The 23349-nt window shown below is 43.5% G+C and overlaps 1 protein-coding gene across 1 annotated transcript; it reads right to left on the minus strand.

Moving 5' to 3' along the window:
* Positions 1 to 797: 797 nt before the first annotated feature.
* Positions 798 to 22712, minus strand: gas7a (growth arrest-specific 7a). Its single transcript, XM_061224118.1, has 10 exons — positions 22373 to 22712; positions 15697 to 15786; positions 14688 to 14803; positions 13962 to 14036; positions 11864 to 11942; positions 9523 to 9651; positions 8532 to 8655; positions 5962 to 6041; positions 5551 to 5649; positions 798 to 4239 (listed from the first exon to the last, which is right to left on the minus strand). The coding sequence occupies exons 1-10, from the start codon at positions 22475 to 22477 to the stop codon at positions 4126 to 4128; spliced, it is 1011 nt and encodes a 336-aa protein (XP_061080102.1). The 5' UTR covers positions 22478 to 22712; the 3' UTR covers positions 798 to 4125.
* Between the last annotated feature and the right edge of the window lie 637 nt (positions 22713 to 23349).

The raw sequence follows: 23349 nt of genomic DNA on the forward strand, positions 1-23349 counted from the left end.
GCCCAATCCTGCTTTGGCTCACGCTAATACATGCCCCAGTTTCAAATCTCCCTTTGTTCCACCTCCGCTCCTCACACTCTTTCAGCCTCCAGCTGACCAATCACAGAGTGCTTTGAGGGGAGCTTGGGCCATTGTTGTGACAACGGGGGGCAGAATGTGAGATGTCATCTGCTTACGGGGCTAAGTCCATTACCCTGAAAGGTTTTCTCCGTCTGTGCCTCTGCTTTTGAACTTGTACATCGAGCACCGCTTTACAGCTCAGCTTGTCAAAGCAGGCGGAGAACTGCAGTGGGTTTTGTGTACAAGTGGTTTTTTGGAGTTGGGCTTGGAACTGAGAGCTGGCAAGATTGATTCCAAGACGGCCCACTTAATTTGAAATTACGAGCAAGCCACTTGTATAACCAGAATTGATTCAATTTGCCCTGGAGCTATATGTATAATTTAAAAATGAGAGCTATATTAGCTAGATAAATGTGTCAGTGCAGCAAATAAACATCATTAATCAATGAAACGCGCTTAGAATGCAGAATAAGAAATACAAGTAATGGGCACAGATAGGCACAGAAATTCTTCATGCAAATTCATGAGATTTCTTGAAATCCAAGTAGCTCAAAATTGGGGTGAAAAATGGCCCATGATCCAAGGGAAAATGTAACAGTTACATCATGCAACAAAATAATACACAAATAAATGAATAAAATCCTGAAATAAGACACTACAAGTTTTTAAATGGAAAAGACTGGGACTAAATGCTTTTTTTCAGTTTTCCTGAATAACAAGTCACCTTGGATCGTAGGTGGTCAATGGACAAACATTTTATATTTTATGACTGACAATATCAATATTTTACAAATAGTTTACTGTCACAAGTGACTAAAGCAATGTAAATGCCTGTAAAACACTGTCTCTGTTGCTGTTAATGGCTGAAAAGCAATTCTTTGATTTTTAAAATCCTATTCTCTGACATGGTACATTACATGTGAAAACGCAGACACACATTGAGATAATATAGACACACACAAGCACGTATATTAACATGACTTGACAATGTCTCAAAGAACTCAAATCCTTTAACATCTGATTTAATATATATCTCATATTAATACAAAACAATCACCAAATATCCATTAAATTACTGTTTACAATCTTTTCCGTAGTCAATTGATTTCAAAGCTCATGTCACAGTTCAAACACATCCAGTTAGCAAAATTACACTTTCCACAAATTTACAGTAAGTTACAATACACCCTTTGAACAAGAACATTTATATCTACATTTCTTTGAGTATTCTTGCAAAAAACATGTTTAATGTTTAATGAGTAATTTAATGGTTGTTACATGCAAAAAGGTTAATTTATTCTGAGAAATAAGATAAAATAATTGGTTATGTTATATGCTAGGCTTTGTATAAAAATAATTCTTATGTAAAATAATTTCAATGTCATTTCTGTACCCATCTCTTTTGGTGTATTTGCAACCTTTAGTAATTCTCTCCACATACAGATCAATTCCTAACTTCCCTCAACTGTCAGTAATATATTTAATTTCGATTCAGTGCTGCATGTTGCTTCCGTTAAAATTTCACTAAATTTGGCAAAACCACCCAAAAGAAAATACAATAATCTGAACTGAGAACATTTTGTCTGAAATGTACTCTGTTTTTCTCATTGGCAACATTTCATTCTTTTCAAAATCTGTACCACATTACCATTACAGGAACTGTTCATTAAAACAGTCATTCAGCTACGTATCCTTTGGAAATACACATGAGGTTACTTTACTGATGAATACAAACTTATTATATGGTTCAGGCAGACATAAAAACATGCTGTAGGCATGAAAAATATGCATCCTGACATCCAGACTCTTCTCTGCTCCAAACTGCTGAAATCTGAACTGCTAACACAAATGACCTAGTTTTAGCATCGGGTAGTACAAGTAAAAAATTATTTAAAAAATAAGCCAGAGGACTGACATCCATCTGTCCCAAATGTCAATGCTGAAACATTAACTGCCTGCAAACAGGATGATTAAAAATGCACAGTATTTACAAAAGTGTAATGGTGATCCAAGCACCAAACATCAGGGGTATGTTTTCCCCTTGAATGATCTATCAGTAAGATGTCTGCTGTGACATCATCACTGTGTGCCCATGGAAGATGGTATCCAAGGGCCTGTGTAGCTATTGTAACAGTCAGTTGGCAAAGAAGACCAAAGAGGAAAATCACTGAGTTTTCCTCAATGCTATGTAAGCTTACCCTGCAATGAGCCACATCAAACAAAGTCTGCTAAGGAATGGAAAAATACAGACAACAATGGTTAAGAATTTTTGGCATATGATTATGTCAGGAATGTCCACTGGTCTTTGCAGATGGCCTTGATGGACCCACGCATCCTGGACTGTGTGTCTTTCAAATATTTAACATTTTAGTATCTTCATATCCTGTACCTACTGAACTGTAAAATCTAACTACAGAAGTGTGAAAATGTACACATTATAAGAATCAATTAATTAACTTCCAGTATTTAGGATAAAGATTATTTGAGAATGAAGTGGTCAAGAGCACCAGGTGACATTGCCGGCATTCTGAGATTGCTAAAAGCCATCAAATCCTGATGCTGCTCTAAGAACGCAATTTTATTTTACCAGCAAGCATCTTCGCTCTCAGAAATAAAGTGGAGGTACAGTTTTGTTCTTAAAGGATAACATTTCCTAAATGTATGCTGAAAGTACAGTAATGTAATGTAATGTTTTTTTCTGTACTTTATTTTATAGGGTACCACCCCAGTGACAAGCATTTGTACCCTTTTCAGCACTTTTTGTATCATTATTTCTTTCAAACATTCATATTCCTTCAAGTCTCTTTCTTGGACATGATGGGAGATGTCTTTTTAAAACCTGAAGTTGTCTTGAAAACAAATTATATTTTTATGAGGCTATAAAAACGAAGACTTGGTGGGCAGGAAATGACGCTGATGTAAATATTCTTCCTGATGATTTGTGTTCTTACACATATCACAAACCTATTAGCAGTTAATAGAAAAACTGACAAATTGGACAAATTCAACATGTACACGTCAATGGGCAGTCTCTGAACAAGGTCATGCAAGGACAGTAATGGGAGTGATGCTCGACGCATGAATACATGCGGACCTTGGAGATAACAGTCGTCGCTATCCCTGCCTTAAAGAAACGCACTAGAACAGCGGCACCCAATCATGTGCCATGGAGGACTGAGAGTATGCCTGCTGATCTCACTAATTAGCTCCCTCCTCTGAAGTTGAAGGTGTGTGTGGCATTTGGTCTGGTGAAGCCACACATTAATGGCATTTGGCAGACGCTCTTATCCAGAGCGACGTACAGTTGATTAGACTAACCAGGAGACAATCCTCCCCTGGAGCAATGCAGGGTTAAGGGCCTTGCTCAAGGGCCCAATGGCTGTGCAGATCTTATTGTGGCTACATTGGGGATCGAACCACCAACCTTGCGGGTCCCAGTCATTTACCTTAACCACTAAGCTACACACCTATGGGTGGAGGGAGCACATGCACCCGGGTTGTGTTAGCTACTGTAATCAGCCCAGGTGCTTAAATGTGTGCTCTTCTCCACAGGGCGAGACCTGGAGAACTTGCCGAAAGCATGACTCATTGGAGTTTGTTGTGTTAGTTTGTTGCTTTTGCCAATACTTTTTTTTTTTTTTTTCTGTTTGTGTTGGTGTGGGTGCGCTCTCTCCCCACGTAACAACGGCGGAAACCCGGAACTGCCACATCTCCCTCCCGGGGGTGTGACAGTGTGCGTGACAGTGTGCTAATGAGTGAGATCAGGGGGAGTGGTGACAGGCTGGAATGAAAACCTCTCAGGCCTCCACGGCACACGATTGGGCGCCGATGTTCTAGAACGAGACACAAACCGAACAGAGGTCTGCGAGCACACTGTAGAAGATTTTGCTCCGTCGTACTCTCCAGTAAATAGGCTCTCCTGTCACGCACCGACAGACACGGAGCTCCGTGAGTGGAGGAGATGATGTTCCGGCCCTCCCTGCTCTGATGGGTTGAGGTGTCTACTGTCTCTGAGGGAGTGAGGGCGCCCTCTGGTGTTGTAGGACGGACGAGACGGGACCTTGTCTAGATGTCCATGTCCACCGGGCGGATCTCCCCGGTCTTGTGCTCCGTCACCCAGAGCTCTCTGTCTTTGGCTGGGTCCACCGTCTGCAGCAGCTGCACCACCGGCTCTACGGTCTGTGAATGGTACATGGACACACACATTACTGCTAAACCACCGGCTCTACCGTCTGTGAATGGTACATGGACACACACGTTACTGCTAAACAACACACTCTACCGTCTGTGAATGGTACATGGACACACACGTTACTGCTAAACCACCGGCTCTACCGTCTGTGAATGGTACATGGACACACACGTTACTGCTAAACCACCGGCTCTACCGTCTGTGAATGGTACATGGACACACATTACTGCTGGGTGCAAACTCTGTAGATTTGATTCTCAGCTGGGATGCCACTGTTGTACCCTAAAAAAAGTTACTTTATCTGAATTGCCTCAATAACATATCCACCATTTTGCAGTGTAAACATGTAATCTGTGTAAAACAATGAATAATTCCAGCAGTTTTTACTGTTCCCTTTTTCCTGTCAGTTCCTGCTCAAATGTTCTTTTGTTTTTACAAAACATTGGTGCCTCTACATAGCTATTAATGATGCAGCCAACGTCTGCATACACACAAAAACACAAACGCACACGGACGCCATTCACCTACACAGTTACACACACACATACACACACCCTCGTTGACCTGCACTTGTACACACACATGGTACATGTGACAGGATGCCCTACAAAGGGCAGAATGTGAAACAACCAAGCACTATTTTATGACATTGCTTTTGATAATATTCACAGAAACTGTCTCTCTCTTGCTGGACAGTACCTTGTGAGCACATACGCACACACAATACCACTGCACACAAGCTGTAATCCCTGAAGCGTTCTAAAGAGGCTCATCATAGTATTAGTGCGTGATGCGGTTAGGCTGGGGTCCGGCCTGTTTAGCTGTCGTTTATTGTCCAACAACGGCTTAGAGGGCAGCAGTGCCCCGTGCAGAGTCATCCACGTCTACAGCCGCAAGTTCACTTTCTAAAATCACAGATTTTTGCTAGTAAAGACTGAGAAAAAATGACTTGATCTCATCATTAACTTCCTTATGGTCTTGTTTAAAAGGAAATACAGCTCCGTTGTTGAGCTCAATAAAGCCCTCCCAAGATCATGCAGGCCACTGCATCAATCAACAATAATCCACCCTATCCACAATACTGCTGACAAGCCTTCTGTGCTGACAGCTTAACAAACAAACGGTCTGTAGCTTCAGTTTCGCTGACGGCGCTAGCCGGGTAGCTAATCTCCAGGCTTTTTGGCAGCAAACGCAGTGCTTGACGCAAAGGGGACGAGTGCGGCCCGCTCGAAGCCAAGCTCCACTTTCACGTCAGCGTACGTGTCGCGGAATCGGCGGGAGACGAGGCGGCCCCTTACGCTCTGGTTGAACATGTCCGTCTCGTGCCGCAGGGTGGTGTACTGCCGCAGGTGCTGCCGAATCATCTCCACCCGCTCCACCTCCAGCCTCTCCAACTCCTGACAGTGAAGAAGGGAGAAACAGCGGGGTCATTACACGCTACACAGGGCACTACAATGATAATATTGGGGGGGGGGGCATATCCCTAGGTCCTAATGTCCCCCCTGGGATGTATACCCATGACCAGGGTAACACATTTACATTGCATTTGGCATTTCACACATTGGTTAATACAGTACTTTTACACAGGAACTGATTCAGAGCCCTCTTAAGAGTAGATAACTATGGAATATAGGCTGTGGCACTGTGTGGCTTGAATTAGCTACTTAGGTTTGGGCTAAGAAAACAAAGATGAATGTGGTTTTCTGTACCAAGCTGGTGGTGACCATTTCCTCGAACCACTTGGACTGGGCCTGGTTGTAAAGGTCCACACAGCGCATCAGATCATCGCCTAGGGTAGAGAGATATCCAATTAGCACTCTGATGAAAGAAAAGCAGTTTTGATCCATCATAGCCATCATCGCCAGGCTGCTGTTCAACACACAACAAACAATGTATAGAGAATGGAACCTAATTACATATCCAGCATTGCCATATGACAGAACTATGTTATGAGGAATCCCTAAAATATATATCTAATTCTGATATAAAGCCATACTTTCCTGCTTGCAGTTATGTTGGTGTTAGTTGGAAATACATTCAAGTGAAGTGGATGGAAACTTTGACTACAGGGACATATATGACACAAAATTATACTAAAGCCGACTGAGCGCCACCTCAAAAGCAAAACTACAGACTACCTGCAGATGGAGCCAAAGACCACTAGCACCAGCTCCTGGCGCAGTGTTTCAGCAGCACGTCCAGAGGCATTCATTGGAGTACACTTCATGCTCGGCTTGTGCAAGAAGACAGGCAGACTGAGCCAATGAGATGTGGATACACAATGAGAAAATGGCTCACCATACCACAGCGTACACAGGAGATAGCACACCATACCACAGTAATACCACACCATACCACAGTGTACACTGGAGATAGCACACCATACCATAGTAATACCACACCATAACACAGTAATATCACACTATACACCAGTGTACGCTGGAGATACCACACCATACCACAGTGTACACTGGAGATACCACACCATACCATAGTAATACCACACCATAACACAGTAATATCAGACTATACACCAGTGTACACTGGAGATACCACACCATACCACAGTGTACACTGCATATACCACACCATACCACAGTGTACACTGGAGATACCACACCATACCACAGTGTACACTGGAGATACCACACCATACCACAATGATACCACACCATAACACAGTGTACACTGACGATACCACACCATATTATTAGCAATTAAATAGCTGTAGTGGTAAAACATAAGATCAGAAAATCATTTTATCTGCAGTCTCTTAAATTGACTGAGGCTTTGTCCCGCAAAATTTCATTTGAAAACAATGTTGGATGATGTGGAATGGAAGCATCAACAGAAGAAGTGAAATTGGCATGAAAAGCTCAGTCTCCAGTTGTCTATCGCCAAATGGCTTCCTAAAACAAAACAATGCTGCAACAGATGGAGCCTAGGGAGACTGTTTGGTTGGATACACAGAACCAAGATGTAGCGAAGTCTGGCTGGTTGTAAAATGGATTCCAGCTTTGGCTAATGCGCACACGCTGATGTCCCTGTCTTATTTGAGGACCAGCTGGGAGCCGCTAAGGTTGTGGGTTAAAATGAAAAGCGGCCATCAGGAGAGCATTCCATCTCCCTTAGCAACTGAAGGCAGAAATGGTTATGAACATTGTCTAAGCCTTTGATGAAAGAGGCTGCGAATCATGTGACTTGGGTAATAATGGGTAGAACCCAACTGTAGATTTATCTGCAACTTACATCTGAAAATGAACTGACCCCTGACCTATGACCTCTTAAGCGACAAGAACAAGTAATATATCTAGGATGTTTTCTACAAGCTAACATTGGGCCATGGGGAAAGTTGTAAAGACTCTTGCTGTGAGCTATGTGGTTGGTGTAGTGATCGCATGGGTACTAAAGCCGTCTTGAGAGAAATGTGAATTCCTTGCATTGTCCAGTAGCTACTTATTAACTGTTGTGATTCAAGTTCACTCGCTCCCGGCCCCATGGGAATATGGCGAAATTCCCTGCATGCACTAGTGAAGGGCCATAAAATGGACACGCCACCACTCCTCCTCACCCCACACCAATGGGTGACCTTCTCTGGGCTTGGAACAAAAGTGCATTCCATGACAATCAGTCGCGTCTCCTAAACAGTAGGAGTATTACAATTTCCATGGCCCTCAACCAGACAAGCCCTCTGTTCATGTTTTGTTGGCCACTGTAGCCAGAAGATTATCACAGAGGGCTGATTAAAATAACACACCCAGTGCTTCTGTTAAAAAGGTTCCTTACCTTTGTTACCAAGGGGTATGGCATTGCACAACACTGAACACAAAGCCTCTTTGGTTTCTCTGCTGGCGTGTTTCCAAAAAAGTAAAATCCATTTACACCCCGTCAGAAACCAGACCTGGACCCAGCACAACACTGCTGTGAATGATAATCCCATGGAGTGGTTGCAACACTCAAAAAGCACTTTAAACAACAATAAGAGTATTTACAGACTCTGAAATGTATACAGGGTGAGTTCTTGGATTTCCAAATAAGCAGGCTTAAAGGGTCTGTGGAGAATATGTTATGTGTGTTAGAAATAAGTGCAATGCTGTCAGTCCCATCTTCAGTTTTTCCTGCTCACAGGCTTTACAGAAGAAATGCAACTCTAAGAGTAAAACCACATCTTTCAGTGACAACGAGATATTTACATCAATGCCTCACTACCAGGTCTGGGCAGAGCCTTGAACTGCCGCAACTTGTCTGGAGCATTTAACCCTCTCGCGTGACCTCTGACCTGCTTGTGTGGACTTCCTGCGGGCCTTCTTGATGTCTTCCTCGGTCTTGTTGCTGAGACGGATCTCCAGCTGCTGGGTCTTCACCTCCAGGTCCTTCTGCCGATCGGCCAGGGCCCTGCGGGACTGGAGAGGAGAAACATCAGCCAATCACTGTGTGTCCTCAATCACACTGATCCAATGAAAACGGACCACACAAATCAGTGCTCAAGCATTAATGTCAACAGAATGGAAATAAATATTTATGTAACGCAAATGACTCCTTACCCGGACAACTTCAAGGGGACTAGTCTGAAATAAGGAACACTGGAGCACACGGGAAGCTCCAGAGGTAGAAAATACAGGTTCCTGTACACTGTCCTCCCCAGTATTTTCTTACAATCACCTGGGTTTGCTAATTAGCACAATTCCACAGCCAGGAGGCAGAACTAATTAGTGAAATCCAGCTGGCTTCATGAGCTGGAGTTCATGGCTGGAAGACATGGCAGGACTTTTACTTCCTGGCCCCTGGACTTTGAACCTCTGGGGAGCTCAGAGGAAAAAACGCTGCTTAATGAACAGGAGATGGGCTGACGTGTTCGACGACTATGACGACTTCCTCAGGGTAAAGCGGTATTTCACCTGGAGCCGGTTGGGAATCATCTTTTTAGCTAAATATTTATCTAACTTCAAATACAGCTCGATTTGGACTGTCGCTTAAGATAAATTACAGTATTCATGTTGGCTGATGAAGATAATGTCTGCTCATAAGAAATTAGTAAAAGGGTAACGTTAAGGACAAAAACAGGAAATATTCAGACAAGCAATCTGCTGGGTATTAAATGTACAGCCTGACAGCATAAAAAAGCCCGATGCATGTGACTCATCCCTGCGATACACTGGGCTGATTGACTGTAACTCGGTATGACTGGAAGAGCTAGGCGGAGGCGCGCAGCAGCAATGCGTGCGACGGCCCGGGAGCCCGGGAGGGGCTCTCGCTCAATGGAGCCGTACCTTCTCCACCGCCGAGTAACGGCCGGTCAGCTGTTTCCGCAGGTCGGCAATGTGGTGGTCGTATTTCTTCATGTCCTTTTTGAAGTGTTCTCTGAAGGTCAGCAAAGGTTTCTCCACCTCGCTGTGGAGCTGTGCGAACATGAAGGGAAAGAGGCGGGGGCACAGTCAATCTACCGTGAACACAAACGCAAAAACACGAGCAGGAAGGCGAACAGGACTGTGACCGCCAGTGCTTCACAGAGACTGTTACCCCATGCAGAAGGCCACGAATGCTGCAAAGTTTTAAACCAGCTCGCATGCGATTTATGGATCAACCCAAAGGTTTCCACACTTCATTCCTATTGAGAACATGGCAGCACAGAATGTTTTGTTCTGTAGTTGGACATACAGTGCCCTCAATAATGTTTGGGACAAAGACCCGTCATTTTATTTTTCCCACAATTTGAGATTTGTAATAAATAAAAAAATCACACATGGTTTCGCAGAAATTACAGCAGTGTTTATATATAGTCCCCCAATTTCTGGGCGCCCTAATGTTTGGGACACAGCAATATTATGTAAAGGGAAGTAGTCAACTTCAGTATCCTTTGAATGCCATGACTTCCTGATGTCTGTGACATCATCAGAGTCTGGATGTCTTATTTTCAGGTTGTCCTACAAGCGATACTAAAACTGTTTGCATTTGAATGGGAATTGGGGGGGTGATTAGATTGATTCAGTTATAAATTATGCTGATGTAGTATGGAGAACATTTGTTGGCTAAATGACTTTAAGTCATCAAGGGTCCAAGGTATCAAATGAGCCTCAATCAACTGTGCTGCTGTCAGATATGCAGTAGATACAAAAATAATTGTTCCGCCTTAAGTTCAACACCAAAATTACTAAACATGACTACTTTAATTTATGGTAAATGGTTGGCATTTATATAGCGCCTTTATCCAAAGCGCTGTACAATTGATGCTTCTCATTCACCCATTCATACACACACTCACACACACACCGATGACGATTGGCTGCCAGGCAAGGCAGCCGACCAGCTCGTCAGGAGCATTTGGGGGTTAGGTGTCTTGCTCAGGGACATTTCGACACAGCCCGGGCGGGGGATCGAACCGGCAATCCTCCGACTGCCAGACGACTGCTCTTACTGCCTGAGCCATGTCGTCCCTGTCATTTACGTACATAACATTGCTTTGTCCCAAACATTATGGTGCCGTGAAATGGGGGGACGATGTAAAAGCACTGCTATAATTTATACATACAAAAATTTATACAAAAATATTCAAAAAAGCTTTATTAAAATCTGACAATGTGCACTTTTGCACTTTTTTTCATTACAAATCTCAAATTGTGGAGTAAATTATAGGTCTTGGTCCCAAAAATTTTGGAGGTCCTGTACTTTGCGGAGACATACTATACAGACTATAGCGGAAATCCTGACAATATCCACACTGCACTTATCTGTGCTCCATACTATCGTACTTCAGTTAGGACTCCAACATGGATACAGGCTCACTGCTCGCTATGCACACTCGGCTCATGGACGTATGCAGTTTGGGACACAGCTGCTCAAGTTACGCTCCAAAGGGAGTTCAATACTACAGGGAACTTGGTCATTATGCCCTAGTAAGAATGTTAAACAAGATAAAGCTGACTTTCAAAACAGGGTGATAAGTTCAAGGTTGTATTTTGCTTTATTTTCTAATGAATTTGGACTAGAATCTGGATGATGAGTTTGCAGTGCTGCTGAATAATCTTTCCCACTTCGGAAGAGAAATCTTTCAGCCAGTGAAACAAGATGCTGAATAAATGCTTTGGGACACCTACTCTTTAGGACTACATAAGACAGTAGACAGTAGTGGAATTGGTTGACAGTTGTGGAATTGGTCCTTTGTTTAATTATTTGTTGATACTGGTAAACAGTTAGACTGTCAGACTGTCAAAGGTAAAAGTGTGTAGAACAAGCAAGAAGATTTATTTTGTTGTATTTTTTTTTATTTGTCTGTGTTTGAACACCCTCCTCCCTCGACAGTACTGCACGACTCTTTGTTTCTGAGGTAAACCTAATTCTGTCTCAGTGCTTCTGTTTCCTGCCTGCCAACATATCCACCCACCTAGCCACTACAGCCTCAAGTTTGAGTAATAATTTTAAGCCAGTAAATATGAACTCTCCCCTTCCAGTCCTCATACAGAACCATGAATCTGGCAGTCGATGGCATTATGATAAATGAGGCATGAATCTAAAGCCTTTGAGTCAATGTCAAAGACATGCGTGACAACACTGGCATTTGACTTTGAGCAGAGTAAACTATCCTGAGGAATTATCAGAAAAACTGAACATCACCATCGCGGAGAACTTCATGTGGACATCAGCCTCGTCTGCCAAGCTTTTCTTCAGCTGGGCCCATGAATCTCCGAGCGTGCTGCAGGGAGAGACAGGTAACAGCTCTGCAAAAGTGTGACTCAAAACATCATTGTTTTTATTATACTTGATAAGCGTGGGTTCAGAATAGATTCCTAGGCACTCTACCAATATACCTCTGCTACACAGAAATGTAAGAGGGGGTGGGGTGGGTATTTATTATAAGGGTTTGCTGTCCATTGCTTTCAATTACAGGTAGATTGTTCAGTTAACATTCTAATCACATATTTCTGATCTTGGGCCAGTTTATAGTCCAGCCACAGAGTGTTGCTGTGACATTTGGTATATACTCTGGGCAACTGGAGTTGACTTATACCTGGTTGCACAAGGACTAGAAAGTTCTGAGATTTCAGTCGAGCTACACTCTGTCATATGAGCATCTACAGTGATTAATGATAACATGTCATATGCCATTTTGCATGTGATGCCCTGTAAATTTGGATTTTCATTGGCTGTCAGTGTTTTATCATTCATGCACCTGGAAAAAAACGCTCTGAAAGTGATCCCAACAATATCGTTCGTCACTGTCTGTATACAGTAGTTGTGGTGTGGACTCTGCCATCCACTTTTATTATTTTCTCAATATATTTACATTTTAGTTATAGTTCTTGGTATGGACAGAGTGCAGCATGGAGACTGCTGGGGGGAGGAAATGGGATGGAGAATTAAAACGTGACTATGGATGGGGGGTGGGGCACGGGCAGAATAAGAGCCAAGGCATGAGAAGAATTAATATCCATAACAAAACTCTAAGAAGAGAAGCATACAGTGCAGTCTGTAAGTATTTGCCCAGTGGCACATTTTCTGTTGCTCTCGCTCTGTACACCAACAAACAAACAGTTAAAATAAAACAATCACTATGTGGTTAAATTTCAGACTCTTGGCTTTAATTTGAGGATTTTTACATCCATATTGGGTGAATCGCGTAGGAATGACAGACAGTTTTATATATAATCCTCCCAATTTTAGGGGACCAAAAGTAATTGGACAAATGAACACAAACTGAAATAAAGTCATCATATTCAATATTTGCCTCACAGTAAGGAGGTCCTGGGTTCGAATCCCCGTCGGCCAGGGCCTCTCTGTGTGGAGTTTGCATGTTCTGCCCGTGTGTCATTCACTATTTTGTTGCAAATCCTTTGTAATAAATGACTGCCTGAAGTCTACAATCCATAGACATCACCAGATTCTGGGCATCTTCCCTGGTGATGCTCTGCCAGGCCTGTACTGCAGCCCTCTTCAGCTCCTGCTAATTTTGAGGGCTAGATGCCATCTAGTCTGGTCATCATAAAGTGAAATGCATGCTCAATTGGACAGGTGAGGTGAGGTCAGGTGGTTCAGGTCAGGTTGCTTAGGCTGTATGTTTTGGATCATTGTCCTACTGCATGATGAATTGTATTCCAATCAGCATTTGCTTGGATCTGAGCAGACAAGATGCTTCTCTGATTTATTCAGATTTTTAAGCCTAACAATGGCCTGCTTTACTGGCATTGACACTTCTTTGGTCCTAATTTGGTTAAACAACAACAACAGGCTCCAAATAAGCATGGCACATACTTATGGACTGCACTGTAAACCACCTCATGCGCCTGGCGTTTCCCCTTTCTTCCCTTCTGTTACTTTGTAAAGAGTCTTTTGTGACAGTTTTCTGCGCTATAGAAATAAAAATATAACATACAACTATAAATAACATACCATGAGCTGAAATAGTACAAAAACTGGGATTGCTACAAGGATGGAGGAGAGCTAAGACACAGTTTGAAGAGGTGGCTGTTCAGCCTACGGCAGAAGATTACCAATGACTCTGCCAACCTGATCACTTTGGAAAGTTTGTTCCACCACTGTGGGGGCAGTAAACAGACAGACACTGTGACTGGGAAAACTCTGAGAACCTGGACCGGTGGGACTAGCCAACCGAAAACCTTCCTCCAAACTCTTTTGTTGAAGTGTTTGCCACGCTACGCAGATACTGTAATGAGTGAATGAATGCAGGTCTCCTGGCTCTGTGGGCTGAGCTCACCCTTCTTCTTGTGCCGCCAGGGGAATCTGGGAGAGCTTTGAGAGGTTCTTGGCGTATTCCTCCTCAATCTTTATCCTAGAACAGAGCAAAGCTGTGCTGAAGCAGAGATCCCACTGTGACTCTGATGTGCTGAACAGCCATAGGCCTGGATTCAATGAACGTTTGTCCTTAACTTTGACTTACAATTACATGCAAATCTGCGTTTTTTTTCCCACAAGTAAAGTTTGGTGAGTTCAGCGGGGGATAAAGCTAATTCATAAAAAAGTTTTTGAAGAAAAAGTGTAATGCTTGCAACTAGATGTAAGTGAAAGTTAAGGACGCATGGTCATCGAATACAGGTTATGGTACAGATCATGTTATGTTCCCATTTATCACTGTTAACGTGAATTATATTTGGTGATGCATGAAGCCTACACAGAAGTGGATGGGAGCAGCAGCTAAGGGAGCAGCCATGGGCTCCCTGAGTACTCAAACATAGACACGAACTTAGGCCAAATTCATGAAAAACCTTGTTTAATGAATGCTGACAAGTAATATTGTGTATCATTTGCCTTAAAAAAAACGAATCTAAGATTTTGAATCAGTTGACATTGAAATGTATTTTTAAAGTTTAAAGTTGACTCTATTCCTCGTCATGCTTCGAACCTATGTCTCCTCCCCTGGGAAAACCAAACCCCCTAAAAAGTGTGTGATCTTGAGCGCTGGGTTTCTTGGGAGCAGACGTACCTTTCCCGCATAAACTCCGCCATCTCTTTCTGCATCTGTTTGCCCTTCAGCTGTTTCTGAAGAAGAATCTCAAAGCCAGGGATGCACGTGCCTCCCTGAGGATCTTTTTTATCAGCCTGGGGGAGGGAGAGAAAGAAAACAACACTGAGAAGGGAGGGTGAGTATGTGTGTGTGTGTGTATGCGTGTGTATGCGTGTGTGTGTGTGTGTGTGCCTGTGTGTGTGTGTGTGTGTGTGTGTATGCGTGTGTGTGTGTGTTTGTATGTGTGTGTGTGTACATGTGTGTGTGTATGCGTGTGTGTGTGTGTGTGCATGTGTGTGTGTGTGTGTGCCTGTGTATGTGTGTGTGTGTATGCGTGTGTGTGTTTGTATGTGTGTGTGTGTGTGTATGTGTGTGTGTGTGTGTGTGCGAGTGTGTGTGTGTGTGTGTGCCTGTGTATGTGTGTGTGTGTATGCGTGTGTGTGTTTGTATGTGCGCATGTATGGGGCTGTGTTTCCATGTATATGTCAGAGAGAGTGTGCTTGGCTGTGTACATCCATATACACATGTGGGTATGCGTGTGTGTGTTTGTGTTAAAGGGACTGTAGTTGTTAAACCACATGAAGGTATTTTTCAGAGGTTTGATCATCTCAGAAACCTGCCCCTCGGTAGGGGGCTGGGGCAACGGAATGATAAGAGTGTCCTGAGTGGAGGCTGCACCCACTGGGGGTGAGAAATTATGTTTCCATATCAACCTTTTCTGCATAAACTGCACTTGGCGCTGGCCAATATGCTCCTATGAATAATTCATTTGGGCACAAGAGCGAGTGACACTGTGAAAACACGCGCAGCGGGAGCTCGGGCCTCAGAGCCAGGAGGAGAGCCGGCACAGCCCGCAGGGCCACCTGTCTGCGGCGTCACTGCGCGCTCCTCTCGCCCGCACGCGCCCCTCACGCCCGCACGCGCCCCTCACGCCCGCACGCGCCCCGTCCTCCCCGTTACCGTGACGGCGCGGAGGGGCCCCTCTCACCCAGAAATAGTCGCAGTAGCTCCAGTCGCCGGGCTTCAGCAGCGGCTGCTCGGGGCCCGTGGCGGGAAGCGGAAAGGTTACGCTGTTAATCTGCGGGCGAGAAGGAGGGGAGAATCAGACCGCGCGCGGAGGAAGCAGCGCTGCATCATGGGAGAGAGCAGGGGATGGGAGACCGTGGAGGCTGGAATGATAACAGATGCACCTGAGTGGGAGAATGCGCATGTGTGCTTGTGTGTGAGAGAGGAGCAGAGAGAGGGAGAGAGATAAGGGGAATGCATGAATTTGTGTGTGAGTGTGTTTGAAAGAGAGAATGAGAATGTGTCTGTGTTTGAGACAGAGCAAAAGAGAGGATGAGATTGCCTGTATTTGTGTGCGTGTATGTATTACAGAGAAAAATAATGATTGTTTCTGTGTAGATATAGAAGACTGTCCTTGCTACAGATTTAGTGGAGGAGGGTTGTTTAAGGTCAGACATAATATCCTGTTCCAGGGATTTGTGAGAATATAAGACAGTCCACTTCCAGGGACTGGTCCTGGTTCAGCAACCACAGCATTAGAGTCTATTGTGTTGGAGACGTTTTAATGAAAAATCCTATGCAGTGCAACCGATGCTTTGATATTTTAGAGCTGCTATTTTCAACCCATTTTATTTTGATGCCATGCCAGGGGGACAGGGGCTGGATTGGGTGTTTGGGAGTATGGATCTGTGTAAGACAACACAGAATGACCAACAATCAAACATCTGATGCACTGTATCATCAGCTGATTCATTCCCATCCGTCAGAGAAAATACTTAGTCACATCGGATGTTGTTCGCATAAGATTAGCTGTATGCAGCCAGGAAAATATACTAATAGGATAATCACAATCTCACGGGGAGAGTCGTCTTGCTCAATTTTAATAAGAGAGATGGGCTCTATATGCAGCAACATTGGCTGTACAAATCGGTTTTCACTGAATGTGCAAATGAGGTGGACGCAATGGTCAAAAAGAGCGGTGCCACGGTAGCCTGCAGCCAGAAGGAACCGAAATGCAAGGGGAGGGGGGGCACGGAAGACCTCCTGCGCTGCCGTACCCAAACAGTGCGCTGCTACTGACACTCCCCCCCTCCCTCAGAGTAAAGCGTCAAGAGAGCGCAAGGCCCCGGGGTCCATCAAAGCCTCAAAACAGTAATTATACAATGTACACCATCTGCCTATCTGCAGGCCCACCCTGCCAAGCTGCACACACACACACACACACACACACACACACACACACACACACAGCCACTCACAAGTGACTCCAGAGAGAGATCTGGCCTGCAGTAGCTTATCATTACTGCGCCAGTAATGATAAGCTACTGAGTAACATTAATAACAGCTACCGTGATGACACTCGCATCACCCGCCAGCAAGCCAGGGATGATGCGCGTCTTGTTTAGAAGGGAGATCCATTTTAAATGTGTGACAATAAAAGCGGGAACCTGGCCAGTGTGCCGATGAGAGCTGAGGGGGGGGGGAAGGGGACGGAGCTGCAGAGAACGACTGCAGCGGGGGAATGTGCTGCGAGATGCAATTATAAACACATCCGCTGCTGATACCTCTTCTGCCTCTCTCTACTGCACACTCTAAGGCATCCGTTACTGATACTGATCAAACTGTCTCTGTAACGCATAAACACATCCATTACTGATACCACCTCCTCAAACTCTCTCTGCTCCTCACTGTAACGCATAAACACATCCGTTACTGATACCACCTCCTCAAACTCTCCTCACTGTAATGCATAAACACATCCATTACTGATACCACGTCCTCAAACGCTCCTCACTGTAACACATGAACACATCTATCACTGATACCATCTCCTCAAACTATCGGTGCTCCTCATTGTAACAAATAAACACATCTATCACTGATACCATCTCCTCAAACTATCTCTGCTTATCACTATAACACATAAACACATCCTGACACACATACATTCACACATGCACACACACTCACACAGTTACAATCAATACAATACAATGCAATCCAATACTTCATTGTCCCTGGAAATTTGTTTGCAGACAGGTTTAAAAGAACACAGGACACAAGGACACACACAACAGAGTTACAATCAAAAACCAATATGGGCCATGCACGCACACCCACACACACGCATATGCATGCAATACGCACACACACAGAATCTCTCCAACATTGTTGAGACTGCAGGGTGCTTGGCTACTGTTGCTAGGAGACAAATTACATTAGCTCAAAAAGCACACATTTTACAATACTGCACCACTAGACTTCTGCACTCTTTCCCACATGCCATGGCATCGGTAGTTTGTTCATTTATTTCTATTATTTCCATTGTGTTAGGCTGTTTTCTACAATCATTCATTCCATTCCTCAAGCACCTGAAAAGATGAGCAATCACAGGATTCCAAACCAAACAGAAATCCTTATTACAAGCTCTCAGAAACAACCGAAACCTCATTAAACCTGCTCTCCAAATAATGTCCCTCATAACAATAAATCATCCTGACGTGAATTTCCAAGCAGTGCTTAAAAACTGTTTCAAGCAGCGGGAAATGCAAATACGTACTTTAACACCACTGAAGCATAGCCAATGAGGCTGAACATGTCGTTCATTAAGTTTAATGGAGTATACACCAGTGCAGAAGCAATTTATGAATGACTGAAATGCTTCTCGCAACACAAGGCCGGTGGTTGATCACTCCACCCCTACCCCACCTAAGGTGGGTGAGAATAGGAAGGGGTCCCTGGGGTACTTTCAGAAGCGCCGGGGCCAAATCAATGCCGAAATGCTCATGTGTTCATCGGCTCTGATGAAAGTGTCTGCCCGCTGCAATTTACCACTACATCACTCTGCCAATCACAAGAGCTCATTTCCTCTCCAGACTATAATAATAATAATGATGATTATGATGATGATGAAGATGATGACGATTATTATTATATTATTATTATAGTCGGTGATGAGAACAGCCCATTCAGGCTTGTCAATTTAAATAACAACGATGATAACAATGACAATGACAATAATCCTCATGGCTGCAGTTCATTGTTGTTTCCCTTTCTTGTTGTTTCTGCCTTTCTACCTGTTTTTAATGCGGTTTTAGACGGTTGGGTTATTATCTGTTGAGCAACGTCATGACTCAAAGTCTTGCATGACTCACGTGGCTCCCGTATTTCGCCAACGACTGAATCACCGCTGGGGCTACGCTCCTGTCCCTGCGGCTGACTTCACGTCTCACTCACAGCGAGTCTCCCGCCGGTCTCCTGAAGCAGGAAGGGACGTGGGGCTGCACCTCTCTTCCGCCGTACCTCCCAGGCAGGACGGCTCCGACACAGAGAGCGAGCGGGGGGCCCACCCCAGCAAGCAGCGGCCCCCAGCCTGCCGCCGACGAGGCCATGACCCGCGTAATGGAATCTGTGACCTGCTCTCTGAACTGTCAACTTCCCCACTCATTTATTCATATATTTATGCCATCCTGGATTCAGCCTTCGGAACGGTACAAGCATTTCAGCCTTGCTTAGGCCGAGGACATGTCCTCTTTTTAATAGACATTTTTAATGCCCTCCTTTTGGGCCCGAAAATATGTGTCCAGACAGGATTTCTACACTGTTAAAAATTCTAGTAAAATTTGCTGATATATAAATAAATAGCCTAATATTATGTTCACAATGATCAGAATATTATACACAAACACCTGTCCATCCTCTTTTTTTGTAAATCTAAAATATGGTCTAAGTCTTGCTGCTGGTGCCAGTTATTCTGGATATGGATACAAACAGCTTCACCACAACACATGACCTTCACATACCTCACACTTTACACAAACTGTAGCTATATTCTTAAAGCCTCAGTGAAACATTTGAGTACAGGACAAAATGCATTTCATATCATCCTTTGCAAAGCACGGCATGTGCTTTTGCATTACTTCTAGAGATATTATTGTATTTAAACCAATATGTTTAATGTAAAATGTTTCCACATTTTTAAAACACACACAAAAGGGATTTAATAGTGACCATGGGATGGAGAACTCAGTGGAGACGTAAGATAAACATTATCACATTCATCATGGGCCTCCAATCCATATTCATCCAACAGCATAAAAATGATGTTTACATTTGATTTTCTTCCTCCTGAAATAAATATGCTTTCAGCAGCACTTATCGACTGTGCTTAGAACTGACCCGTTCATTACTGAGGAATTTAAAACGTGGGCGCCAAGACGTTTTTCTTCATTCAGATCCATAACATATATAATATACATTCTCATATGTTTTAAAGAAAACAAAATCACTCTATTAATAGTGATTATAAAGGATTGAATGCATTTATTTGACACACACCAAAATATGGACACAGCCAAAATACACTGTAATCCAACACAATGTATGTTTAGATTTACAATATCTCATTAGTATCTCTTAGTTGAATATAATATTTAATATCATATACAATAATTATAAAAATACAGTATTTAACAGAGAAGTAAAGCTATCTCCTATGCTTAGTGTGCTAGAGTCCATGGGTTCCCCATGTCTACAGAAAAGTAAAAAATATTTCCAGCGCCTGTATGTGAATTGACTGTATGCATATATTCACTTGTTTACAAATAACTTTTGCGCAGTAGTGTATGTGTGCATGCATGTGTGTATACTGTATTATGATGTGTACATACGTGTGCGCATGCATGCATCTACGCACTTGGGTGTGTCCACGTGTCTGTGGGAAAGTGTGTGTGTGCGTGCATATGTTTGTGCTGTGATGAATGTTGCACATTTGCTTGTGTAGACTTCTGTGTTTGAAGATGACGAATTCTCGCTCCTGTTGATGCCCAATTATATCCAGGTGACAAAGGCATTAAACACAGTAGACGTCTGGAGCTTTTTTATCTGCTGTTGGATGAGTGCCTTTCCCATTTATGCATCCGCCAAATGGTCACACCGTTTCTGTCTCCATGGAAACTAGATGAGCGGCACGTTCCCTTGCCCCCCTACCCCACACCTAGAGGTCTGAGGCAGTCACAATCCACACCCGTGATCCCCTGAGACCGTGCTGGTCAGCAACATGCACAGACAAGGACCACCATGCAAAATCAACCACCCTCCAGGAAATAAAGACATCACCATGTCTAATTGACTAGCGGTGAAGACATCGCTCAAAGGTTTTCCTCATCACACTCATGTGAAGTCATTTTAAACCAACGGGTCTAAGAGATAAATTCTGAGTTGACTGTTCTCCGTGAATTTGACTCCAGCACCCAGATATTCTTATCTAACACACACATAGGAATACACAATGATGAAAACAGGCAAGTCAGCCCATGTAAGCACATCATTTGTCTTTGACTTGCAGAGAAGTAGGCAAGCCAGCATATGCATTTTCACAGCATGGGCATTCTAGGGCAGCCATACCCATGTCAAAGAACGGGGCAGTGAATTGGACCCACAAAACCAGTTCGGCCAGATAACTGGGAGGTCCACTGCACTTGACAATGAATGCTCTGTTCTGAAAGAAGGCATTGTGTGTTTCTTCACTGTTTCAGTGATGCAACAGGAACACTGAGGTCAGCTCCTGCACTTTGACTAAAGCACTAACAAAGCAATAACATTTCATTAAAAAAAAAATTCTTCACCATTAAGAATTCATTAGCAACGGCACAAAACAAGAAGGGTTTTTTAAAAATGTGTGATGCAACAAGCAAATACAATTTTCCAATAACATGAACCCTCTTAGTCTGGATAGCTCAAACTATTTGTTTTAACTGAATTCATATTTTATGATATGTGCAGATCCAGATAACGCATGTTGCAACTGAAGGGTCAAATGCTTTAATATTTGGAATATTTTAATTTATGGCTCCATTTGTAAGCATTAATGTTTGAGTTGGGCACAGTCTGTTGGCAAAATAGAAAACTAAGGAAAGAACAGACACACACATACACACACAGAAATAAGTAGTGCTTAGATTTTGTATATTCCACTTGTGAAGGAAGAAAAAGTGAAAAGTTGATCAATGATTTATCATCTTAGATGCCTATATTGACTAAATGTATCTGATCTCATTTATATCTTAGAGGCAACATTAAAATAAAATGCATTTAGACTTCTAGATATTGGCCTAAATACGTTAGGTGAGGTAGGCTACCCAGCTCAAGGTACAGCACAACACCTTTCCCTGCATTCGAACTGTAAACCTTATGGTTCCCAGACTACTTTCCTAACCACAACTGAATAGCCTACTTGTGAGTTACCAATATTGTGCCATGCAAAACAGATACATACATGGAAAAATCTATTACTCAATCCAGCCTTTATGGAACATCCTATAGGCTACTTTCCAATACTGATTTTCCATGTATACTGTACCTTGAACTCTTTTATTCTTAAACAGGACATAAATAGCACGCCAAATAGACTGGAGACAATCAACCAATCCATTTTGACAGCCCCTTTCAATGCTGGCATACAACATGCAGACTCACATGTATTGTTCATCTTCATTTCCATACCTGAAGTTAAAATTTCGCTTCAAATGTGTACCCCGCGAAAGCTTTACCGTCCAAAGAGCGTGCATCCATTCATAAAACGCCAATTGCGTTCTCATGACATTTGACCGAAACATCTCAGCACTGAGACTATGTCGATTGCTGTTTGTGGTACTCACGGTGATCTTCGTGTCCTTGTCGGGTCTCCTGCAGGGCGAGTTGGACACGGGGCTCTGTGGAAAGAGACATGAGGGATCGTCAAAGCTGCCCTCCGTGTCAGACATGACCGTCGTCTCGAGCGAGCTTTCAGACGTGAATGTTTTTTTTTTCTGTGTTTTTGTAATGGAAAATCCTTGCTTCAGTTACTGCCGTACGTTTCCCAGGCAGCGGCAAAGCGTAGTGAGAGGAGCAATCAGCAAGACGGCGATGATAATAAAGGCAGCGCTGAAGTCAAGCTGTCACCCGAGTCCTAAGGTAATCGGCAGAGAGAGAGAACGTACTCGCCAACCCTCTGCAACTGTGTTCACTCAAGCAACACATGGACCGTGTGTATTAGGAGGAATGGGGGTGGGTGGGGGGTTGCAGTTATTTTCACTCACCATACGCCCCCTCTCCCTCTGGAAAAAAAACAGAAGAGAGCAGGAGGGGAAAACATTTTTTCGGTGTGTTCGGCGCGTGTGGCATCAAATTATTATTCCAGAGCTAATTGCAATTGGGGCTAAACTGAAGGAGAAAATGAATAAAAACAACAATAGCTGATGAAACTGCTGCTAATTCTTTGTGGCTGACAGTGTATGATTGGCTTTGTGCGGTGCAGACGTCGGGTGTGTTTTTCTGAAAAAAGAGAGGTGCTGGCTTGGGGGTAGCTATTCTCCTTTAATTGCAACATTACACTTCGTGCAGTTTGTGTTGGTTGAAGCTGTTGCACCTTAACTCAAGGTTTGAGGGCTGGTGCATAGCCTACTGCTCTCTTCACTGACAGGTTCACCTGCAGTTGCCATAGACAACGGTATGAAACAGCGGCCACATCGCAGCTTTCAGAATTTCTTTAAAAAGCACCATTAAAATATCATAAAGGAGTTGAACATTTAACCAGATCAATGAAAAAATTTCAAAACGGCAAGAAATGTGGCTGTGTCAAATTGAATGGACCTGT

This window comes from Conger conger, chromosome 16 (genome assembly GCF_963514075.1).
Source record: "Conger conger chromosome 16, fConCon1.1, whole genome shotgun sequence".
Lineage (NCBI taxonomy): Eukaryota > Metazoa > Chordata > Actinopteri > Anguilliformes > Congridae > Conger > Conger conger.

Bases quoted from the DNA above. Each gene is read 5' to 3' on its own strand.
- gas7a (XM_061224118.1), bottom strand. From the start codon at position 22,477: ATGTCTGACACGGAGGGCAGCTTTGACGATCCCTCATGTCTCTTTCCA. The intron at 9,652-11,863 runs GTGATGTTCAGT...ATGTTCGCACAG, and splicing joins ACATGAAGTTCTCCGCGATG to CTCCACAGCGAGGTGGAGAA. The intron at 8,656-9,522 runs GTACGGCTCCAT...TCTCCTCTCCAG, and splicing joins GTTACTCGGCGGTGGAGAAG to TCCCGCAGGGCCCTGGCCGA.